This window comes from Trematomus bernacchii, unplaced genomic scaffold (genome assembly GCF_902827165.1).
Source record: "Trematomus bernacchii unplaced genomic scaffold, fTreBer1.1, whole genome shotgun sequence".
Lineage (NCBI taxonomy): Eukaryota > Metazoa > Chordata > Actinopteri > Perciformes > Nototheniidae > Trematomus > Trematomus bernacchii.
Window position 1 is genome coordinate 673,110 of NW_022987552.1, and position 24,986 is coordinate 698,095.

General features: G+C 38.2%; 1 protein-coding gene across 1 annotated transcript in view; it reads left to right on the forward strand.

The window, feature by feature from the left end:
• col12a1b (collagen, type XII, alpha 1b) overlaps positions 1-24,986 on the forward strand; it is a 149,761-nt gene that overhangs the window by 36,784 nt on the left and 87,991 nt on the right. Inside the window, exons 14-23 of the mRNA XM_034123809.1 lie at positions 901-1,167; positions 3,454-3,646; positions 6,151-6,275; positions 12,173-12,322; positions 13,036-13,155; positions 13,682-13,846; positions 14,075-14,221; positions 16,366-16,508; positions 19,665-19,794; positions 23,300-23,445. Of these exons, the coding sequence (XP_033979700.1) occupies positions 901-1,167; positions 3,454-3,646; positions 6,151-6,275; positions 12,173-12,322; positions 13,036-13,155; positions 13,682-13,846; positions 14,075-14,221; positions 16,366-16,508; positions 19,665-19,794; positions 23,300-23,445 (1,586 nt within the window). The remainder of the gene's footprint in view (positions 1-900; positions 1,168-3,453; positions 3,647-6,150; positions 6,276-12,172; positions 12,323-13,035; positions 13,156-13,681; positions 13,847-14,074; positions 14,222-16,365; positions 16,509-19,664; positions 19,795-23,299; positions 23,446-24,986) is intronic.

Sequence of the window (24,986 nt, forward strand, 5' to 3'; positions counted from 1 at the left end):
AATCAAGCGGTCTGAAAAACGTTCCTCGGGATCGTTAAAGTTACATATTTTTCCCTTGCAGAGTTTTCTTTTTGTAATCACTAGCAGAATTATCGGAATAAGTTGATTTCATATCTTTGTTTCTGAGGGAAAATGTGGTTAACATTTCCTCGCCAATAGATCATTTCTGAGTGAACGCCTAATTCATTACCAATTAGTCTTGGCATGACGCTGGTGGGATTACTCAACATTTATGCCTGCAGTTAAACACACATTACGGAGGGATATAAAGGGAAATCACACTTGGCCTGGAAATAGAGAACAAGGGTTGATTTGAGGATTTTTGATAAAAAATAACTAGCTGTTTATGGAAGTTTAACAGCCCCCAAAAGAATATGTGTGTACAATATAATCATGTGCATACAAAACATGTTAATGATGATAATGAGGTTTAATTGGAGTAAGACAACATCAACATTTTATCATCGCAATATGGTGAAGTGCAATATTCAAATCACAGGAAGCACAATATTCATAAAAGGCTAAATATGGGGTAAAATATATATATTATTGTATGTATTTTCAGTAATAAATATAAATAAATAAAAATATATTTTAAAGCATTATTTAAGATTTAAATTAATCTAAATATTGGCAATAAATGTAAACATTATTTATTCTATAAACATATCATGAATTTTGATCTATATGTGTATAAATTATTGAAGATAAATACATAAACATAGATACATAAAATAAATAGATAAATAAATAAATGAATGAATGAATAAATAAATAAATGATATCATACATCCTGTTACTGCACTACAAAAAAACCTTGAAAAAATATTATATTACATTTAAAAATACAAAATGTTGGCATTATAATATAATATATATATATTTTATCTCTGTTCTCAGCCTCTGCTGCCGGTAAAAGCTTGGCGGTGTCGGAGGAGACCGAGCGATCCATGAGAGTCTCGTGGACGCCGGCGCCGGGAAAAGTGGCACATTATCGGCTGAAGTATTCTCCGTTTGGCGGGGGGAAAGAAATGTTCCTGAAGGTCCCCGGGACTAGCAGCTCCACCGTCATGAAGCGCCTGCAGCCCACCACCACCTACACCATCACCGTGAACCCCATCTACAAGCGAGGGGAAGGAAAAGCAAGGCAAGGAGTAGGAACGACACGTACGTTTTGGTCCATAATTCAACCCTCTGACAGAACAGCACACCGCAGAAACACGAAACATCCCAAACAAGACGTTTAAACCTGAGCTCACTCTTAACACTTGGGTAACACTTTAGATTAAGGTACACATGTTCACCATCAAGTGGTTGTTAATTAACATGCATATCAGAATCAGAAGAATCAGAATCAGAAACAGGTTTATTACCAGGTAGGTTGACACGTACGAGGAATTTGACTTGGTGTCGTGGTGCATACAAACAAGAATTAAAAACACAGGTAGAGAACTAGAAAAATATTAAAAATAGTTAAAAATATATATTAAAATATAACATTATTTGAGTCAAACTACTAGCTTATTGGTTATAATATTAATAATAATAATAATAATAATAATACATTGGATTTTTATAGCGCTTTTCCTGATGCTCAAAGACGCTTTACATAAAATCAGAAACAGAAACAGTACAAATGAACAAGACTTCACTTTAAAATAGGGAACATATTCTGAGTTAGAAAAACCTCATTTTGAGTTATTTTGACAAAATGAACACTTATAGTTTCATGTCTTGTTACATCAGAATAGATCATATTTGTTAGGTGTTATTATGGGAGATATTGAGCAAAGCATATTAAGACCCAAACTCACGTACAACAACGCCCTTACTTACAATAAATAAACACTAATTAGAAGGTTTTTAAGGAAAAACTCGTAACTAATGGCCTATTACTTATATAATAAGGCATTAATATGTGTTTTATAATGACCAATAAAGAGCCAATATACTGCTAATATGCATGTTAATTAACAACTAGTTGATGGTGAATATGTGTACCTTAATATAAAGTGTTACCAAAACTTGCAGATGATGTAGAGGTAGAAATGTTGGTCTGATTTCAACGCTTTCGGAAACAGAGGAAGGTTCCAGGTCTGGTTTGGAGATGGTGCCTGAATGCAAACTAGTTTTTCGGGTTTCCACAGCAGTCATGCCACCTCTCTCTCCCCAAATATTGGTTAAACTCCAGCCCCAATTATCTAGAGTACATGGCGAGTGCTACTGGGTAGAAAGTTGTTGCAGAACCAGTAGCTCCGATATCGAAAAGTGGCTCGAACACACGTTAAATAGCCTAAACGTCACCAGCTACAAGTATATGGTATATCATTAAATGTACCATACATCTTGGGCTAGCATACTTATAGAAAGTTGGACTAACTAATGGATGTGTTGTTATTGCTTCTGTGTGTAGTAACTTTATTTGACCTGGGTTAGGGTCACTTATCAACGTTGTGACTTTATAGTCAGGATATAGACACTTTTTAGTACAAAATTAGATGTTTCCAGGTTAACTTTTGGGCTTATATTGGTTCTACTTACAGAAAGTCTAAGACTAACTAATGGATGTGTTGTTTTCAGTTGCAAGGGTTAGGGTTAGGGTCACTTCTCAACTTTATCTGACTGCTTTTAACGTTGGAAAATGTGTTTGATTCCCACAAAATCAGACCTTTAGAGTCAGGATTTAGACTTTCATCTAAACTGACTTTGAAGGACTTTTTCCTATGAAATGTCAGAAATGCTAAACACATTTTTAGGTAGAAAAATAAACTCGCTTTAACTTTTGGGCTAATATTGGTTCAAGTCAGTGACCCAATGGATGTGTTTCTTTGGTCTCACTAGGATTAGGGTTAGGGTTAGGGTCACTTCTCAACTTTTTGACTTTATTTGTCTTTCACATAAACAGGAAAATGTGTTTAAATTCCCCCAAAATCCAACCTTTCTGGTCAGGCTAAGGACTCTGACCTTAACTGGCTTCCTTGCTATCTCCAAGTAAATGTCATTATTGCAAAACTAACGGAGAAACCTTGGCTTGTCGGACAATTTTGTCACTTTCTTCTAGAGAAACGATAACACAACTCATGCTTTGTTGGACACGAACATGATTAGGTCGTCCAAGTTGCAGATTTGTATCCCCTTTTGTTCCAGAGTTTAAGACTGACTTCCAGTTTAAACGACTTGTTAAGATGCATATTATTTAACCCTGCAAAGAAGCACCAGCACACTAAAACCACAGTTGATAAACCCACGCTCAATCACACGCTATTATTACTAACACACGGCATGACACTGGGCTTCTTTAACCAATCAGGTTCAAGGTATTGTATTATGGACTGATGAGCTTGAATGTGGACTGGCTGACCTTCCAAACCGTTGCCAATCAATGGTGTTTTATTCAATTTTTGATCTGCACACGTTTGTCCTGAAGTTCTTCCCGGGTTCTTTTTATTTCAGTGTCGCCCTACAAGGCTCCTAGGAACCTTCAGACCTCAGAACCCACTAAGACCAGTTTCAGGGTCACCTGGGATCCATCTCCCGGAGAAGTGAAGGGATACAAGGTGACCTTTCGCCCCGATGGGAATGATATCGACCTGGGGGAGCTTCTAGTCGGTCCCTACGATAACACCGTCGTTCTAGAGGAACTTAGGTAAGCTTTTTTCTAACTACTAGTTGTTTAAATATTCTGAAAAAGGTCATGCCTTGATGAGAGAAGGGTTCGATGTTTAAAAATTAGGGACTGTGTTGTAGTCTGGACGGCAGGAATCTGAGACTTTTCAACCAGTGACGCCACTATCAGGTGACCCTTAAGCCTTTAATACTTGAGGTTAATTCAACATGGATAACCAATGAAATATGTTGCTTACCTTGGTGTCTATACCAGCAGCTAGGGATGGGTATAACTAGGATTGTAGGATTTTTGTGCTTTTTATTCAGAAATAACTGTATAACTATAGTCTTTGAGCTTCTCAGAAACTAAAAGACTCAAAGTCTGGATGACTGAAGGCGAGACACCCCAGGTGAATAGGGTAATTTTTTTAACTTAAAGATATCAGCTAAAACATTCTCCAGTTAATTACTTACAATAAGGCAATTGTTTTTTGTATTACAAGTTTTCTGAAATAGCATGTTTAAATATGCAAATGAACCATTATCTCATGAAATATGCGCATATTTTAACACATTTCAGGAACCGAAATCTGAACTTTGGATAAAGCCAGGATCAAAATTATTGTTTCATTTTGTAGTCATATTAGTATCTAAGGCTTTTACAGAAGGGATTTTGGATATCTCTTTGTATCACTCCATAAATCAGAAAATACTGTCAACAGCCCTAAAATATCAATTTTCACCATGTTTTTAGGTATAAAATGTTATATAATTCAGGCTATGAATTATATATGACCAAACCCTTCTGTAAAAGCCTTCATAATATTGATAGGAATATAACTGGAAGGTTTGGTGTATGTAACTGCTACTGAAGTGGACATTTCGAACTCAGAGTAGGAGAAAAAACTCATTTTGAGAAAACGACCTTTAAAGATTGCAGTGTGACGCTAGCTAAACCCTCCTGTTATCTGGATGATAGCTTGCGCATCGACGCACTCCGTGAAGGTATTTCATGTTCGGGGTCATTTGTTTTTTGTATAACCTTGCTTTGTGCAAGTGACAATTGTTGTCGTCTTCTCTGTGAACGTTTTTTTCTCCGTTATTTTGCCATTTTCAGATTTAAATTTCTAGCGGAAAGCTAACCAGGAAGTGCTTTAGCACACCACGTGACGTATCTGAACGAATCACGTTGTCAGAAATTGACACCAGCCAATGAGATTTCGTTTCGTGGTTTAAGACCCCTTTGCACTTTCACGATTGGTTGCTGATACAAAGGAAATGACCATATTTGGATCCGATGAGATTGTGCAGGAGAAACTGAGCTTTCCAACGATACCTCTGATGACATGGTGCAAACAGCGGTCGCGGTACTTTATGTTACGTTAGAATGCTAACTTTTGGTGAATGTAGGAGAAATCTACAGACGCAAATAGACAAACTATAGTAAAATAAACACTTAAATGTGTATTTTGTACGTTTTCCTTCCAAAAGCCTGAAAGAAAACATGTTATGGAATCAAAATAGCACAAAATCTCAAAATTGACCAGTGCAGGAAAAACGATGTTTTTGTCTGCCGTGTCTGGCCTTAAATGACAAACAAGTTGGCAGTTCATGCTATGCCAGCTTTTGGCTATCGAACATACTTAGACAACCTGGACTCCGCTGTAGTGAAGCGCTGTACATTTTTTACAATTAACTTCCTGGCAGCATCGTGACGATCCACTGTCTCTTCCTGTTTTATTCTCCCTTGTCTGGACTGAGAACGGAGGTGTAACGCCAGTTTGACTCAGACAGAATTACTGTAAACTAGAACAACATGTGAAATGTGTTTGTTTCATGAACAACATCTGTTGAAACAGGGTCATATTATCCTTTTGTGTTTTAATGTTTGCACTTTTAAGCAAAATATTATTATGAACAACTTCATGGTGAACTCTCTAACAAGGTTCCTGTAGATTGGTTAAAGGTCTCCTATTATGCAAAATGCACTTTTTAATGTCTTTTAAACATAAATATTTGTCAGGAAATAAACCCCTCTCTCTTTTCCTCCGTACCCACATCTCTAAAAACGGGGGAACAACGGAGCTGATCCAGATTTGCTGCGTCATGACGACATTACTAAAATGTGGGCGGGCTTTACACCCACGGGCCAATCAGAAACGTTGCTGTCAGAAACAATGAGACGTGTTCTGGACGTAATATGGTCTTTGTTTACATTAGCATGCTAACACTCAGAGCTAACCTGTACTGGAGAGAGTATGTGTGAAGAAGCAGGAAATCAAAAGGAACTCACCTGGTGGTAAACCTGAGAGAGAGAAAGAGTTTGAGCTCCATACTGTTTCAGAGAGAATCCTTGATGTGGTTTGGAACATGATATGGCGTTTAATCACGGCAGCATTTGGCTTAGAATCTGGGTAGAATTCTCCTGCATGAGCTCTCCTCTCTTTTTTTTTTAGGAGACCTTCTTTTGAAATACCAGGAGCTTATTTTTTCACATTATAGACATTTAGATTTATGTTTTTTTTACTTTCTTTCTTCCCTCAGGGCGGGAACGAAGTACACTGTGGCCGTGTTTGGGATGTTTGATGGAGGGGAGAGTGTTCCTCTGGCGGGAGAGGAGAACACCACCCTGATGGACGATCCTGACTCTCCTCCCGTCGACCCCTCCGGTAAAAGCCGATGTTTCCACCGCACCAAAACTCATTCTCACACAGAGCAGCCTGCAGACCAGACGCTCTCTGATCCAAATGTGTTAGAAAAATCTCCCTGGTCCCCGGCTTGAGCTTCAATCTCAGGATCCATGTATCTGTGATCCTCTCCAGAATGGAAGTAGTCGTCACATACAGAGCATCAACTAGTTCCTGAACAGTGTCCTTCACATGCTGATATCCAAGAGAGGGAGTTACACAGTCACAAGATGGAGGAATAGAAAGCAGTATTCAATGTTTACTTCAGATTAGCTCCACGTCAGAAATGATCATGCTTGTCATATGTCTATCTCCATAGAGGCTGAATCATCATGTTAATCACATAGCTATCATATGCCTCAAACAGTCCTGATGCTCTTCTAGGTAATCATACATCCTGTCATGTACACAGCTACAGCTGGGATACCTTTGTTATCACATGTACTCTGATATTGGAAGAGCACATTCAGTATTTTCCCAAGAAAATCCCTTTAAAAAGCCAGGAGTGGTTCGACTTAAATTAGAGCCAGAACGCTGAGTTATTCGCTGTCGGGGGGGATTAGCATCACTGTCTGTTTGACGCAGATGATTGTGATTATTACAAATGATTCAGAGCTGCTTGGCCCGCAGTTTTTCACCTACCTCATATCTCGGTTGGAGTTTGATCTGAAGCATAATCACATCATTTCACAGACATGTCGAAATGAACAATTATACATTCGTACAGTTGGACACGTTCCCTGACCAACTCACGTGTTGCATGTTTAAACGACGTAGCCACAAACTTATATCTCTTCCAAAAAGCTATTCAACTGCAAATGTTTTCATGCAAAGTAGATATTTCCTATCTTTATACTTTCGGCTCTGCTTGCAAGTATGCAGAGGAGGAGAAGGTTTCATTTACTCAGGTAAAAAGTATTAAAACCACAGGTGGTAAAAACTCTGTTACCACTAAAGTTCTGTAGTATAATCAGGGAAATACTCAAGTTCATTCAGATTCAATACAGATGAATGAAAGTGTCCCCAGTTACTGTTATCCTAGTAGATATTTCATCACTAGATTTCAATCACTTTTTTCAATTATTTATTGAGTTTTTGGGTCATAACATTTTTGATGGAAATGGAAAACGGGCAAATCTTCACACTTGATGACTGCAGCACAGGCAGTACGAGAACAATGTATAACTTTTGAAATATTAAAGCATGGAAGCATGTCCCAGTAGAGACACTAAATACTATATGAACCTAAAGAGGGCCCTTTTCAATTGTAAAGTAAATAATAACTTAAGCTGTCAGATAAATAAACTGTAAAGAGGAAACACTCTGAAACGTGGTAGAGTACAAGTAGAACGTGGCATACAAATATAATACTCCACTAAAGTAGACGTACCCTTAAAAGTACAGTACTTGAGTAAACAATGTAAAACTCCATATATAAAGTAATGAATAACTAAAGCAAAACATGGTGGAATACAAGTAGAAGGTGGCATGAGAACAAAACTCTCAAAGTACATCATACTTGAGTAAATGTACTTTCCACCCCCTCAGTTGTGTATATTTAATGATGCAGAGCTGCATTCTGGATGTATGCCGTTAGGAAAATGTTCCTCATGAGGCCCAGAGGAGGTGCTGACCCTGGGCAAAGTTTCTCTGTAATGGGGAGCAGAACCGGAGAACATTTTCCACGAGGTTCCTCTCAGAGACCCTCGTATATTCCCAGGCTCAGATCCAGACCCTCTGACAGCTCCATATGTTCTGGCACGGTCCTTCACATGCTGCACAAACTTTAGCTTTTACACGTCATGCTTTGTTCCTTTGCTAATGCTTTGAACAAAGTGTGAAAGCTGCGACAGTGAAGTGAGAAAAGTCCTGGAATTAGTTGACGTTATAATAATAATAATAATAATAATAATAGATGGGATTTGTATAGCGCTTTTCCTAATGCTCAAAGACGCTTAAATTATTATTATTATTATTAAATATTATGCAAAGAGGTCATGCTCTTAGATTTCTGATCACGTAAACCACCATCAAAAATGTAAAAATTCAACATGCAGTTAGCTGGTTAACTTCCCTTTCAAATGTTTTACATTGAATACACAGACACGTGTTTTAAGGACAGCTTGTTTATGATCAGTAGATGTTTCAGTAAAGGCGACTAACGTAGACAGCTTTCTGCTAAATCTAATCACAGTCAAACGGACATAATCATAAAGAGGAACAACAAATCCTACATTTAAGGTTGAGATCTAAAGATTCAACTCAATTGATGATGCTCATAATATCAGAGGTGGGAGAAGTACTCAGATCTTGTACTTTATTAACAGTAGAAGTACTCAGATCTTGCACTTGAGTAAAAGTAGAAGTACTCAGATCTTGTACTTTATTAACAGTAGAAGTACTCAGATCTTGTACTTGAGTAAAAGTAGAAGTACTCAGATCTTGTACTTGAGTAAAAGTAGAAGTACTCAGATCTTGTATTTGAGTAAAAGTAGAAGTCCTCAGATCTTGTACTTGAGTAAAAGTAGAAGTACTCAGATCTTGTACTTTATTAACAGTAGAAGTACTCAGATCTTGTACTTGAGTAAAAGTAGAAGTACTCAGATCTTGTACTTGAGTAAAAGTAGAAGTACTCAGATCTTGTACTTGAGTAAAAGTAGAAGTACTCAGATCTTGTATTTGAGTAAAAGTAGAAGTCCTCAGATCTTGTACTTGAGTAAAAGTAGAAGGAGTGAGATCTTGTACTTGAGTAAAAGTAGAAGTACTCAGATCTTGTACTTGAGTAAAAGTAGAAGTACTCAGATCTTGTACTTGAGTAAAAGTAGAAGTACTCAGATCTTGTACTTGAGTAAAAGTAGAAGTACTCAGATCTTGTTCTTGAGTAAAAGTAGAAGTACTCAGATCTTGTACTTGAGTAAAAGTAGAAGTACCAGAGTGTAGGAATACTCTGTTACAGTAAAAGTCCTGCATTCAAAATGTTCCTCAAGTAAAAGTAGAAAAGTATTATCATCAAAATATAGTGAAAGTAGCGACAGTAAAAGTAGTCATTGTGCAGATTGGTCCATTTCAGAATAATATATATGATATGTTTTATAATGATTGATCATGAAAGTGTTCTCAAAGCTGGTAAAGGTGCAGCTAACTTTAATGACTTCTCCATAAGTTGTGTATTTAACTTCTGTAGATGGTAGTTAAAAGGAACAGAAAGGAGTACCAGCAGGAAGCTAAACACTGAACTGCTGTGGACGTATTTTAGACCCCTAAAAACATTAATATCAGTTTAAGTTTACAGTATTTTCCCTGCTTTACCTTTTGCCGTCAGAACTGAAGACTTTATCTACGTTTCTTCAAAGCCACCAGACTCCAAAGACAAAAACAGTGATTTAAAAATGGGAGTTGCTTGTGTGCCTTTGGTGTTTTAAACGGTTAGTTCAGATTTACCAGAGTCACTGATCAAAGCTTATTTTAGACAGTAGACTCTTGTTCTGCGAGGTATAATGTCAGTTTTCTCAAAGGAGTCTGTTGGCTTTGAAGAAACGTGGATTTAAACGAGGACTCTTTAAAGTAGAGACACTACATACTGATATACACCTGAACATCAGCAGGAGAGGACTCTTTAAAGTAGACTCACTACATACTGATATACACCTGAACATCATCAGGAGAGGACTCTTTAAAGTAGAGACACTACATACTGATATACACCTGAACATCAGCAGGAGAGGACTCTTTAAAGTAGAGACACTACATAATGATATACACCTGAACATCAGCAGGAGAGGACTCTTTAAAGTAGAGTAACTACATACTGATATACACCTGAACACCAGCAGGAGAGGACTCTTTAAAGTAGAGACACTACATACTGATATACACCTGAACATCAGCAGGAGAGGACTCTTTAAAGTAGAGACACTACATACTGATATACACCTGAACATCAGCAGGAGAGGACTCTTTAAAGTAGAGACACTACATACTGATATACACCTGAACATCAGCAGGAGAGGACTCTTTAAAGTAGAGTAACTACATACTGATATACACCTGAACATCAGCAGGAGAGGACTCTTTAAAGTAGAGACACTACATACTGATATACACCTGAACACCAGCAGGAGAGGACTCTTTAAAGTAGAGACACTACATACTGATATACACCTGAACATCAGCAGGAGAGGACTCTTTAAAGTAGAGGCACTACATACTGATATACACCTGAACATCAGCAGGAGAGGACTCTTTAAAGTAGAGACACTACATACTGATATACACCTGAACATCAGCAGGAGAGGACTCTTTAAAGTAGAGACACTACATACTGATATACACCTGAACATCAGCAGGAGAGGACTCTTTAAAGTAGACTCACTACATACTGATATACACCTGAACATCAGCAGGAGAGGACTCTTTAAAGTAGAGACACTACATACTGATATACACCTGAACATCAGCAGGAGAGGACTCTTTAAAGTAGAGACACTACATACTGATATACACCTGAACATCAGCAGGAGAGGACTCTTTAAAGTAGAGACACTACATACTGATATACACCTGAACATCAGCAGGAGAGGACTCTTTAAAGTAGAGACACTACATACTGATATACACCTGAACATCAACAGGAGAGGACTCTTTAAAGTAGAGACACTACATACTGATATACACCTGAACATCAGCAGGAGAGGACTCTTTAAAGTAGAGGCACTACAGTACATACTGATATACACCTGAACATCAGCAGGAGAGGACTCTTTAAAGTAGAGGCACTACAGTACATACTGATATACACCTGAACATCAGCAGGAGAGGACTCTTTAAAGTAGAGGCACTACAGTACATACTGATATACACCTGAACATTAGCAGGAGAAGACTCTTTAAAGTAGAGACACTTATTATATTGAGACCTTATATTGAGTGATTTAGGTGTCTTAAATACGTCCACAGCTGCATCGCTTAGCTTCTGGTTGGTACTCAATACTGCATCTATTCTAGGTAAAACACTCTCTATGGAGAACTCTTTCAAACCATTTCCCTTTAAGAGACTCTCCTCCAAAAGGATATGAAACACATTTGGAAAAACAAAAAGCTAACTCATGTAGCCTCTCCTCCTCTGTCAGTAAACACATCAGTCTTTCTGACTTTGTAGTCTCTGGCTTCAGCACAAAAACAACCAGAGTCAGGTTTTCTGCAGCAGATGTATACTCCCACTGTCACACTGAACTGGATCTGAACTGGAGACACTGGTCTGCAGCACATTATTGCCTCTTAAAGCTGCCTCTGTTTATCACATGTGTTTTTATTAATGAATGTCGTAGGGACGCATGAGTGTTTTGTTTACCGACAGTCGGTACAACTCAAACAGAGTTCCTTTTTAGCATCTGTTTCTGCGGTCTGCTGCTGGAAAGAAAATGTCAAATCGATGATCTCTTAACCTGTTTTCAATTGCACCGACAGGGGTCTGGCTTTTTAAGTGCTGGGCGTGTCACTGACAAAAAAGAAAGAGGACAAGCGGACATTTTTCAGGTGCCTGGAGCAGGAATGTGCAGGAGAACGTCGTATATCACGAAGAAGAAAAGTGTGCAGATTTTCGCCGCTGGATGTAAACAAATTGAAATGATCTTGCTGTGCTTGAAGAGGACAAAAAGCCCGGAAGAGAGAAAGCACTTAATCAAAACATACCAGCTGTTGTACCATGATTGTGATCTGTGTCTGTGGTGTAAACATCTTCAACTTGTGATGCTATTTTCCTCTCACTTTCCCCACATACATCTGTCTCTTACTCCTCATATAAAACTCATGGTGGTTGTCTTTGTTGTACCAGGTGTCTCTTTCTTATCCTCCTCCCTCTTCCTCACTGTTTCTCTGCAGACACTAAGTGTAAAACCACAGCTCAAGCAGATCTTGTGCTGCTGGTCGACGGCTCCTGGAGCATCGGGCGCATCAACTTCAAAACCATCAGAAACTTCATCGCTCGCATGGTCAGCGTGTTCGACATCAGCCCTGACAGAGTGCAGATCGGTAATATTTCCACTATAAAGTGGTGCTGAGATGTCGTATTTCTGAGTGGATCCTGAAGGCAGCATCTCCCTGGTTCAATGGCTTTTCTCCATGTGATTTTGGATTATTGTAGAAAATACAAAACAAACTTTTATGATACTTACATGTTAAGTTAAAGGAGGCTAATGTTGGGCTATAAATGAACTACAGCACGGTCACATGACTTCACGTCACCACCGCTAAGCTAAAGGCGGCTAACGTTCGGCTATAAAGGAACTACAGCACGGTCACATGACATCACGTCACCACCGCTAAGCTAAAGGAGTCTAATGTTGGGCTATAAAGGAACTACAGCACGGTCACATGACTTCATGTCACCACCGCTAAGCTAAAGGTGGCTAATGTTGGGCTATAAAGGAACTACAGCACGGTCACATGACTTCATGTCACCACCGCTAAGCTAAAGGCGGCTAATGTTGGGCATGATGACGTTTAGTCGTCTCATTTAGACACTTGTTAGCAACCGCAGTTTTTAAATTCACCAGTGGGGTATTTATTAACATATTTATGTCGTATAATCCTTATTTCAGGCTAACAACCAAAATCACATTCAGAAATCCATTGAACCTCCAGACGAGAAGCCTAAATGCTGCAGTTTTTTTATTTGTAAACCTGTAAATAAGTTCATTCTAAAGACAGTTTGTTGTGTCCTTGGTGTTTTGTTCCTGCTTCAGCTCTGGCTCAGTACAGTGGAGACCCAAAAACTGAGTGGAATCTGAATGCTCATAGCACCAAGGCCTCGCTGCTGGATGCCATCGCTCAACTGCCGTACAAAGGAGGAAACACCATGACAGGTACGTTAAGCAACAGATCGAGACCCCAATCTGGCCTAATCTTAGGCAATGTATTTATTAGCTGAAGAGAACTGATGCTTTTATCACTCAAAAAGTTGATTTTATCTGTGAGAAATATGAGTTTTACACCAAAAATGTATAGGAACTTTTTTGCAGTCTACATTACGAGTTAGATGTTTTGTATTTTGAACATGTACAAATATTGTTGCTCTGAGAAAATTAAGATAAGATAAGATGTACTCAAAAAGCTGATTTTATTTAGATAGATAGATAGATAGATAGATAGATAGATAGATAGAGAGATAGAGAGATAGATAGATAGATAGATAGATAGATAGATAGATAGATAGATAGATAGATAGATAGAGAGATAGATAGATAGATAGATAGATAGATAGATAGATAGATAGATAGATAGATAGATGGATGGATGGATGGATAGATAGATAGATAGATAGATAGATAGAGAGATAGAGAGATAGAGAGAAGTTTAGAGGTTGTTAAAGTCTTTATTTGTTTCACACAGGGATGGCGCTGAACTATATCCTGCAGAATAACTTCAAAACCAGCGCGGGGATGCGTGAAAACGCCCGAAAAATTGGCATCCTGATCACTGACGGAAAGTCTCAGGATGAAATCGTGTTCACATCGCAGAGCCTGAGAGAGAACGGCATCGAGCTCTACGCAGTCGGTACGTGATATTTATTAAAAGACACGCAACTAACAAGATTTAATGGAAATAACACAGTTGTAAAATGCTGCAAACAACAAGAAGAAACTGTTTTTAAATAAGGTCAGGTAAAATAATGTAAATGTCACAAAAATAGAATATATTTGAGTCCTTTATTTCATGTTCGTCTTGATTTTAGGCTCTATTTTCCCGGCACAGTTTTGACTCCTTTACCTTTTTCCGTCTCAGGTGTGAAGAACGCCGATGAGGGCGAGTTGAGGTCAATCGCCTCGGACCCCGACGACATCCACATGTACAACGTGAACGACTTCAAGTTCCTGGTGGACATCGTGGACGAGCTCACCATCAACCTGTGTAACAGCGTCAAGGGTCCAGGTAGGAAGAGAGCAGAGAGGCAGGAGTACACACATCCTTTACTCAAGTAGAAGTACACATCCTTTACTCAAGTGGAAGTACACACATTCTTTACTCAAGTAGAAGTACACACATCCTTTACTCAAGTAGAAGTACACATCCTTTACTCAAGTAGAAGTACACAACCTTTACTCAAGTAGAAGTACACATCCTTTACTCAAGTAGAAGTACACAACCTTTACTCAAGTAGAAGTACACATCCTTTACTCAAGTAGAAGTACACATCCTTTACTCAAGTAGAAGTACACAACCTTTACTCAAGTAGAAGTACACATCCTTTACTCAAGTAGAAGTACAGATACTCTGTTAGATTTAGATATCATGATTTTAAAAGGGAATCTTCCGACAGTAAAGCATCTTGGCTGCGTTATTGAGGCTATAACATTACAAAACACACTTTTATTTGTCGATTAAACCTAAATATTTGTGTTACCTTTGACAAACTTGTGCAATTCTGCTTGAAAAGTGCGATTATTGCAAGTTTTTCAAAAATATTTTAGCGATTTCTTAAACGGGGGTTAATGGATATGAGTAAGAGTGATACCGTTTTATCCACACCAAGAACATTTGGAACAAAATAACATGTATAATACGCATTTTCCAAAACATTTCATTCTAAATCTGTGACTTTAGTCCAGATATTTTTGGATGACTTTAAAATAGCAGAAAATATTCAATTTACCAACTTGTCAACTTTTTCCTTTTTCAAAATGTTTCTTTTCCCCAGGAGGCACACCATAAATTGTCAAATTTACAACAAATGCAGAATTTTGCCTTTTAATAAATGAAAAATCTACTCTCTTCGAATTTTGAAGACATCTTTAAGGACGTCATTATTGAAGCCGGAGCTGCCGTCGCTTTCGGCTGTAATTCCAGTTTCTTCTTTAAACAGCGCTGAGTCAGATTTACACCTCCAGTCATTACCTGTGTTGGAAGTCAGATGGAAACGTTGTCAGCTTTTAAGAAAATTATACTTTTCCGGACTTTAAAAAAAGCCAAAGCACTTAACTCTGACAACCATACATTTAGGAAATGTTTACTATGGCTTTCATTTCGTTTTGCAGATGCTCGAGGGCGTTTATCTGCTTATGAAGGACGACATGTTCCTTTAGTCCGAGTAAAGACATGATAATACTTCTCGGTAAATCACATCTGCTTTTACCCGGTGCAGATGGTGGAACTAATGACCGTTTGAGAAGAAGAACTCATACTGTCGTAGAACAGATCAAAAAAGATGAAAAAGATGACATGTCGAAAAAAGTGAAAAAAACGACAGTCAAAAAGAGTTTCAGTAAATCAAATGTACTTTTAATAAATAGAAAGATAAATCCCCAAAACAAAGAAGACAGATGATCTTTTCTCTATTCTTCAATCTTGTGATGGAAACTAGGAGGGAATACAAAAGTGATTTTTCAAAATACAAGATTCAAGATTCAAGATTCAAGGCTTTATTGTCATTTGTACTTTAGCTTCAGTGTAGATGTGTCAAAGCTCCTCCAACAGAGCAACATGAATATAGGACATAAAACAAATATAAAAGATAAAATAGTGCAAGTAAATACAAATAAAATAGAATATAAATAGTGCAAGAAGATTTACAGCTCAGTCGGACAAAAATACATTTTAAATAAACATAAGAAGTTACATTAAAATGGAATCCATTCGCATTTCACATTTAATAATAAATAATATATAATATTTACGTTAATTTTTACTGTTAATTTTGACACCTGAACTTTTGAAAGAACATCCATAACATTCACCTGTTTGCAACTTATATCAATATTCCAATTACTTGTATATAGACTATTCTGCACTGTTTCTATTATATTATATTTTATTTTATTTATCTGTTTTATTGTGTTGCACTGTTGGAGGAGCCTGTGACCTCAGATGTTCATTATCATAATACACTGTAGCTATGTACACATGACAATAAAGGCCTTGAAACCTTGAAACCTTGAAACCTATAAATAGTGCAAGAAAATGTACAGCTGAGTCGTAGAGAAATACATTTTTTAAAGGAGAGAACTGGAGGATTTGTGGCGGCAGGGTTCACGGTGTGATATACTTTTACATGTTGGATCGTATTCGTTTCTCTTCAGGAGGAGAACTGGAGGCGCCCAGCAACCTGCTGACCTCTGAGGTGACCTTCAGCTCCTTCAGGGCCACCTGGACGGCCCCCGACGGACCAGTGGACATGTACAGGGTCACCTACAGGAAGGTGGCCGGAGAGGAGATGCTGGAGGTGAGAGAAACATCTAATGCAGCTGAAAAGATTGCATATAGACAGTAGAAATGTACCGGGTCACCTACAGGAAGGTGTCCGGAGAGGAGATGCTGGAGGTGAGAGAAACATCCTCCATCTGTCTCTAGTGCTGCTGTAATGAATCAGAATCAAAGGTATTCTGACAATTGCTGCATTTTAGAATACAATTTAAATAAAATAAAATCGAATAAATCTATCTATATACACATGGATAGTAAAAATGTGCAATAAGAAGTTTAAAAAATACATACAAAATCTTTAAATAAACATAAGAAGTTAAATTAAAATGTAATCCATTCACATTTCACATTTAATAATAAATAATATGATATTTACTTGAATTTCTACTGTTAAATGTGTGTACCGCGTAAGGTTTTTAACTGTATTTCGAGCAAAAATCTATATTACATACATATTTTTACTTTTAAAAATTGTATTTTATTGTATTTATTCTAAAATGGAGCAACTGGTACAAATACCAATTTCCTCCCGGGATAAAGTGATCCTTATTCTGATTAATAAACTCTATTTATAGCATCTTTCATACAAGAAATGCAGCACAAAGTGCAATAAAGATAAATAAACCTTATAGTCAATATTGAACAACATTTAAATAGTTAATGGGGGTTAAAGGGTTCAGAGTTTAATGTCTGGATCTGGGTCTATCATCTGGGATCGATTTGTTCCAGGTATAAAGTTAAAAAGCCTCACTGTTTCGTAGAAGTTCATCAGAGGAATGTTCAGAAACTTTACGTCCACCATATGTTGTTGTTGTTGTTGTTGATCAACTAAGCATCTTGTTTGCCTGATAAATACCTCCCTCTGGCTCCCATTAATCCTTAAACTCTAACAGATAACTCTCAACCCCTTCAGGTGAGATGTATAACTTCCTGTGGATTTAGAATAGATAATGTGTCAGTCACACCAAAGCATATTAATAGACATTTAACCCCCCCCCACCTGTTGTTTAATATTCTCTCCTAAGTGGCAAACCTCACAAAGTGTTTCCTAACTCCCAGGTCTGGCTTTTATCCAAAACCCCTTAGAGATGAAACCCTCTTGCTTTCTTTGAACCTGCATTTAGTTTACACTTAACCCCCCGTCAGTCGACTCTTTAAAAACACAGCGCTGGGTCTTTTCCATGCTTTGAGCTTTTATTGGCTCGTGTCCGATGGATCCGTTCGGCTCGTCTGAAATCCAGCAGTTTTCCACTGGATCCACTTTAGCTTAAGGACCTCACACTGCTCTCTGCTCTCATGTGTTTAACCTGGACTGTAGTGAGAAACAACATGAGGTTTATCATATATTTGCATGCTGGGTATTTAGTGCAGGTCCTATAGAAAGTGATTTACAGCCGGTGCAACAAGAGAAGGCATTTTTTTATTACAAAAAAGGAGGGTCAGGGTGGAGGCCAGGGCTCACTGCCAGAAGATTAAACAAATATTACTGTAGAGTATTTATAGAAGAACAATACACACAGAAATGTGTGCAAGAATAGGAGATGCAGGAACTTTCCAGCCTGCACGCTTAATAATGATAATAATAATAATAAGTGTTTTTTCCTTATTCTGCTTCTTAGGGTCTTCACTTTCCTGTATTGTGTAGAGACACTAAGTACTGATATACACCTGAACATCAGCAGGAGAGGACTCTTTACAGTAGAGACACTACATACTGATATACACCTGAACATCATCAGGAGAGGACTCTTTAAAGTAGAGACACTACATACTGATATACACCTGAACATCAGCAGGAGAGGACTCTTTAAAGTAGAGACACTACATACTGATATACACCTGAACATCAGCAGGAGAGGACTCTTTAAAGTAGAGACATTACATACTGATACACACCTGAACATCAACAGGAGAGGGCTCTTTAAAGTAGAGACACTACATACTGATATACACCTGAACATCAGCAGGAGAGGACTCTTTAAAGTAGAGACACTACATACTGATATACACCTGAACATCATCAGGAGAGGACTCTTTAAAGTAGAGACACTACATACTGATATACACCTGAACATCAGCAGGAGAGGACTCTTTAAAGTAGAGACACTACATACTGATACACACCTGAACATCAGCAGGAGAGGACTCTTTAAAGTAGAGACACTACATACTGATATACACCTGAACATCAGCAGGAGAAGACTCTTTAAAGTAGAGACACTACATACTGATATACACCTGAACATCAGCAGGAGAGGACTCTTTAAAGTAGAGACACTAAGTACTGATATACACCTGAACATCAGCAGGAGAGGACTCTTTAAAGTAGAGACACTAAGTACTGATATACACCTGAACATCAGCAGGAGAGGACTCTTTAAAGTAGAGACATTACATACTGATACACACCTGAACATCAACAGGAGAGGGCTCTTTAAAGTAGAGACACTACATACTGATATACACCTGAACATCAGCAGGAGAGGACTCTTTAAAGTAGAGACACTACATACTGATATACACCTGAACATCAGCAGGAGAGGACTCTTTAAAGTAGAGACACTAAGTACTGATATACATCTGAACATCAGCAGGAGAGGACTCTTTAAAGTAGAGACACTAAGTACTGATATACACCTGAACATCAGCAGGAGAGGACTCTTTAAAGTAGAGACACTAAGTACTGATATACACCTGAACATCAGCAGGAGAGGACTCTTTAAAGTAGAGACACTAAGTACTGATATACATCTGAACATCAGCAGGAGAGGACTCTTTAAAGTAGAGACACTAAGTACTGATATACACCTGAACATCAGCAGGAGAGGACTCTTTAAAGTAGAGACACTAAGTACTGATATACACCTGAACATCAGCAGGAGAGGACTCTTTAAAGTAGAGACACTAAGTACTGATATACACCTGAACATCAGCAGGAGAGGACTCTTTGAAGTAGAGACACTAAGTACTGATATACATCTGAACATCACACATGAAATAACCATAAAAAAGTTAAATAAAAGCGATATTCTTTCAGTCACATGCCAATAGATAGATATAGATATATATATATACTTTATTAATCCCAAATTGGGAAATTATTTTAATAAATAAAGACAACAAATTATGGGAAATTATCCTCCACTGTTTAATAACAGATATTTTTTTATTTCAGCTGCTGGTGGACGGGACGGTGAACTCCGTGGTGCTGACGGGTCTCAGTCCTCTGACCGAATACCTCGTTAACGTCTACTCCATATTGGACGAAGTGAGCAGCGAGCCTCTGAAGGGCACCGAGACCACCTGTAAGTGTTTCCTCTTCCTCTTCTTCATCTTCAACTCTGTGGAGGAAATTCTTAAGAGAAATTGATAAATGATTCTTGGACAAAGTTTGTCTTTTGTTATATTTAATCAAGCAATAAAGAAAGTCAATACACAAGTGAAATGGATCTCAAATGCAGGAACAGAGCAACTTCATCCTCAGAGGATAAAGAAGTTCTTCTTACAGTCTCTCTATATATTCATGAGAGGAACTGGTCCTCCATCCCATCATTAAACCAGAAAACCCCCTCGTCCTTAACCATTTAACATTTACGTTCTTTACCATTTAATCCACCTTTTACTTCCTTTTCCCTCCTGAAATGTAAATCCTTAACATGTCTCTGTTAAACACATACAAGACGAAAAATACAATTTAACAGAGTAAAAGGCAATCAGAGTATAAGACTATATGTTTTAAATGATTACATGATAATTTGACTCAACAAACTCTACAAAAAATGTGAATTCTCCTAATATGGAGGATGTAAGCCAGCTTTAGGAATACTTTCCCCGTCTTCGGTAGAAACAGGAAGTGTTGTAACTTTGCATAACAGTAGTTTGTGAGACGAGTAAACGTCATCACGCCCAACATTAGCCACCTTTAGCTTAGCGTGGTGACGTGAAGTGCCACTTCCTTTTATGTCCCATTCTGGACGCCCTTTTGCCCTTTGGGGCGACAGACATGACTAACAATGAGCCTTAAGGGCGGATTGCGTCATCGCTCTGTTGTGGGAAAGCGTTTTTGTTTCCTCCACTGTATAATTTGTGCGATAAACAACTAGATTTCTCTGCATCATTATCCTGTTTCACACACGTCGTTCTAACGTATTTACTCTCTTATTTCCCTCCTGCAAATCACCGTTTACACAAAGAAATATATTTAGCGTCTGATCTAAGGCGGGGAGCTAGTTAACACAAACACCACGTCCCATTATGCATTGGTTTGAGCTGATGCTAAGCTGTGGAGGGCTGAATGGGAATCAGACAAACAGTTAAAAAGTATTTATCAGCGCTGTGGTTAGTGCGTATATCTTAAATAAACTGATATCATTTAACAACGTGTTAAGTGCACAGATCTAAGAGCTTTTATTTGCTCGTTTGTCCTTTAATGTTTGCTTTATTTGTGCAGCTGATTTTAACAACGAGCCTTTTCCCACTGTCATAAAACAGAAATTGATTGTGAGGTGGCACCAGCAGCTGGGGCTTTATTTAGTGTCATTATTTAAAACAACACTCAGTTAGGTCATAATGTCCTGCCTGCAGTGTGTCAGTGTCTTAAAAATAAAGTGTGTGAAGCCTGGCAGGAGAGAAGACGTTTGCACTCCTCAAAAGCCCAAAAAGATATCCACACATTTTGCTTTAAAAACATTTTCTATTGGTGCTAAGAGAGTCTAATCATGCCCGTACATCCAGTTTTAAAGTACACTTATTGTTCGATATTTCACAAGACTATTTATTCCATTACATCTTTCACTTTCAACTCATTCTAATGCAAAAAAACGACAGGGTTATTTGGAAGAAATCCGAATGTTCTTCGAATTTCAAACAGCTTTTTTAACCAAGGCTGCCTTTCAATGGTTCCTCTGGGTCCTTGAAGGTTGGTAAATAAAAAAAAATATATATCATAATAATAGACATAAATAGTTTGTCTGCATTAAAGGAAAACTGAAGTCCGATTTTTATTTTTTTTTTAACTTAATAGGCTAAGTTTAGATGTCTGTTTCCCACAGTTTTGTCAATTTTTTAACTCAACATCTTCCGATCTTGGTTTGTGTCAGAAACCATTCAATGTTGGGTCCTTACATTTAAAGGAATTGGGCCTGGAGAGTCCTTGAAATGTATGGCGCCGTTTACACGAGGAGAAAACTGCTTGTATCTGCATAGTTTCTCGTGCGTATAGCCCTATTATTTACACGAGGCCGATAGAAACTGACCCCACAAACGATAACGGGTCCCAAGGTGGATAGATTTGCAAACGAAACGCTCTGGGGGGTCAACCGAGTCCGTGTAATCACCTCTATACGAATATTTCCTGAAAAAATAGCGAAAAAAAAAAAAAATAGCACCTCTCCTGCTCACTGCTGAAGCAACTATCAAAAATAGCTGTGTTAATTAAACGCACAAGGGGTTCTTGAATGAAATAATATTATAAAAGGCAAACCAGAATTGTTAACGCCCAATATACTCCTTAAACAAAATAAACAGAGTCAGATTTCATGCATTGATCCATTATATTGACAAAGGAGGATCTCACCCGGTGTTTGTAGAGAATATCTCTCTTTCTGAGCCGTCCTCTCGATGCAATATCCACAGATTCGGTTTCTTTCAGTTAACTTCCCCGTTGCATTTATCCATATGCTGAGGAAATTACTATATCCCGCTGAATACCAGCAATCGCCACACACCTGTCCTCCTGTCAGTAGCTACTGCTAGTGCTACTGCTACTGACCATGCTACAGATATTAGTGCAAAATCTACAGCTCCTCTACCACAACCATCAGCAACAAGTGGACATGGAGAATTACATGAACTACATGCTGCTAAATACACCGCGGGGCTTAAACAGAAGGGTAGCCATGGCAACATTGCAGCGGGGCTGCTCGGGCTGCTCTTCTTCACGGCTTTTGGTGTATTTTGGCGGAAGTTACAGCGCCACTTACAGTCCCGGCATATGTACTACAGCGTTTCCAGCGGCCTCGTTTGAACAGACACGTTAAATGAAACAAATGCATGTGAACGGAAGACTTTTTTAAATACGCATACTGTGCATAAACGCAAACGGTCCCGTGTGAGCGGGGCCTATGTTATGAATCCTTTTAATTATATGACTAACATACAGTATATAGATTTGATTTCTAAAATGAGTGAGAAATAGATTTCCCTGTGTGACCCTGAGAAAGGGTTTTAAAACAACTTGCTAATATGGTGTTACCAACTTATTTAGACTTATCAGACTTTTGGATTATATTATTTTTTATACAATGGGCATAATTTCTTTTTTTCCCTGTGTGTTTTTGACATTCTCTCACATGTAGAAACCCCTGTTACAAACCTTGTTATAACATCCAAAACATCTGATTACTCCAGCAGAAATATCCTTGAGCCCAGAAAAAAAATCCTTCAAAAACCAGAAGCTGTTTCTGGACAATGTGATACTAGATATTCTGCACATCAAAAAGCATTAAACTCGATGATCTCTTTGGGACTTTCTGGGATTTTCTAAAATATGACCTTGATGTTTCTCGCCTGTTTGTATCATTATCCATTTCTCTGTGCCAAAACCACCTCCAAATATCAAATATCAGGAAGAATGTCATTCCTATCCCACTCAGTCAGTCTTTTGGTCCAAGAAATATTTTTGTAATACTTCAAAATACATCTAAGCATTGGATTTGTACTATTAAAACATCAAACCAAGACAAAAAGATGAATGTTTGCCTGTAACATTGTGCTTTTCACCGGTCTGACTTTGTGTTTTTGTCGTCTCAGTGCCACTTTCAGCCGTGAAGAACATGAATGTGTACGATGAGACCTCGACCACCATGAAGGTGAGATGGGGGGCAGCGGAGGGAGCGACGGGATATATGATGCTGTACAGAGCCACCAACGCCACCGAGCCTCAGCTGGAGCAGGAGGTAGAGTAACGAGACCTTTTAAATCCAACTTGTGAGGTTTTCAGGGGGATATGGTGGAACTAATTAAAAGCAAAATTTGAGAAATTTGACTTTTTCCCTAAACTTTAAAAAAAACTTTAAAACTATCATCCAGTATTTTGTCCCTCAATGAGAGTCCCCATAAAGTGCCTGTTAACAAATGGTCCCCACAATGTCAGCGAAACAAGTACGTTAAACGCCATCTGTATTTTTTTGGGTATATAACTTTTATCCTAAGCTTAGCCATAAAACAAAAAGGTGTAATCACTAAAATGGAATAATTTACCTTGCGTACCAGTGTTTTGTCCCTCAATGTGAGTCCCCATAAAGTGCCTGATAACAAATGGTCCCCACAATGTCAGCAAAACAAGTACGCTAAACGCCATTGAACTTTGACTTACCTCTGCTTTTAAATTATGGGAATCTAAGTATTTATTGAGAATTTTAACTTTACTTACTAAAATTGAATAATTTATCAGGGGTACCAACATATTTTCCCCATATGAGAGTCCCTATAATGTGACTATAAACAGATGGTCCCAACGATGTCAGCAAAACAAGTACGTTAAAATGCCATTGAACCTTACTTGGACTTACCTCTGCCTTTAAATTATATATAATTTACCTGGGGTACCAACATATTGTCCCCATAATGTGACTGTAAACAGATTGTCCCCACAATGTCAGCTAAACCAGAAAAATATAACACCAGGGATAGTAACACTCACATGGAGCCCCATTAACTCACACACATCTTAATTTGTGTGCTCAGCGTTTCCACATTGACTTTATAAGAGTGGGCTTCTGCTCGTGCAGCTGAATACTTCCAGATGGCGATATGATGAGTGCGTTTTCAGAACAGGAAGTGGACCTTTAGCAGAGCGGTCAGACGCTCGCTGGGTAATGGGAAGGATTAGCTCATGAGGACTGAAGTCATCGGATGATATAAACAGAGCAGATGCTAAACGAGTGGAACGGCTGGTGTTAAACTGCATGTGCAATTACACAGCAGAGGGATGATTTAATGTACAGAGAGGTGGTCTCTGCTGGAAAATATGCACCCAATGTGTGAATCAGAACCTCAAAATGAAGGGCGTTAGATATCTTTAAGATTCATTTGACATGAATTACTGATGTGTATTTGTTTTAGCACAGCTTGTTATCATTTTGAGGATCATAATAGGATGTTAGCCAATTCGTAATACTGTGAGATATTGGGAAAAAAATCATTCAACAGCTGTGCAACACTTTGGAAAATGTATGTTAAGTACACACTTCAGGGCCAAACAACCTAGACCTATTGGCATGAATTTGCAGCTACAAGTCCCTCCTGATTTAAGGCTTTCAGTTATCGGCTGCAGAGATTTTGATTCACATAGATGCATCCAAAACTAATTAACTAGGTCTGAATCTTCCAAACTAAACTGGGAAATGTATTTCTTAATGGAGTTAGCTTTAATTAAAGTAAAGGGACCAACTATTGACCCAATGTTGGAAGCACCCATATTGACCCAAATATCACA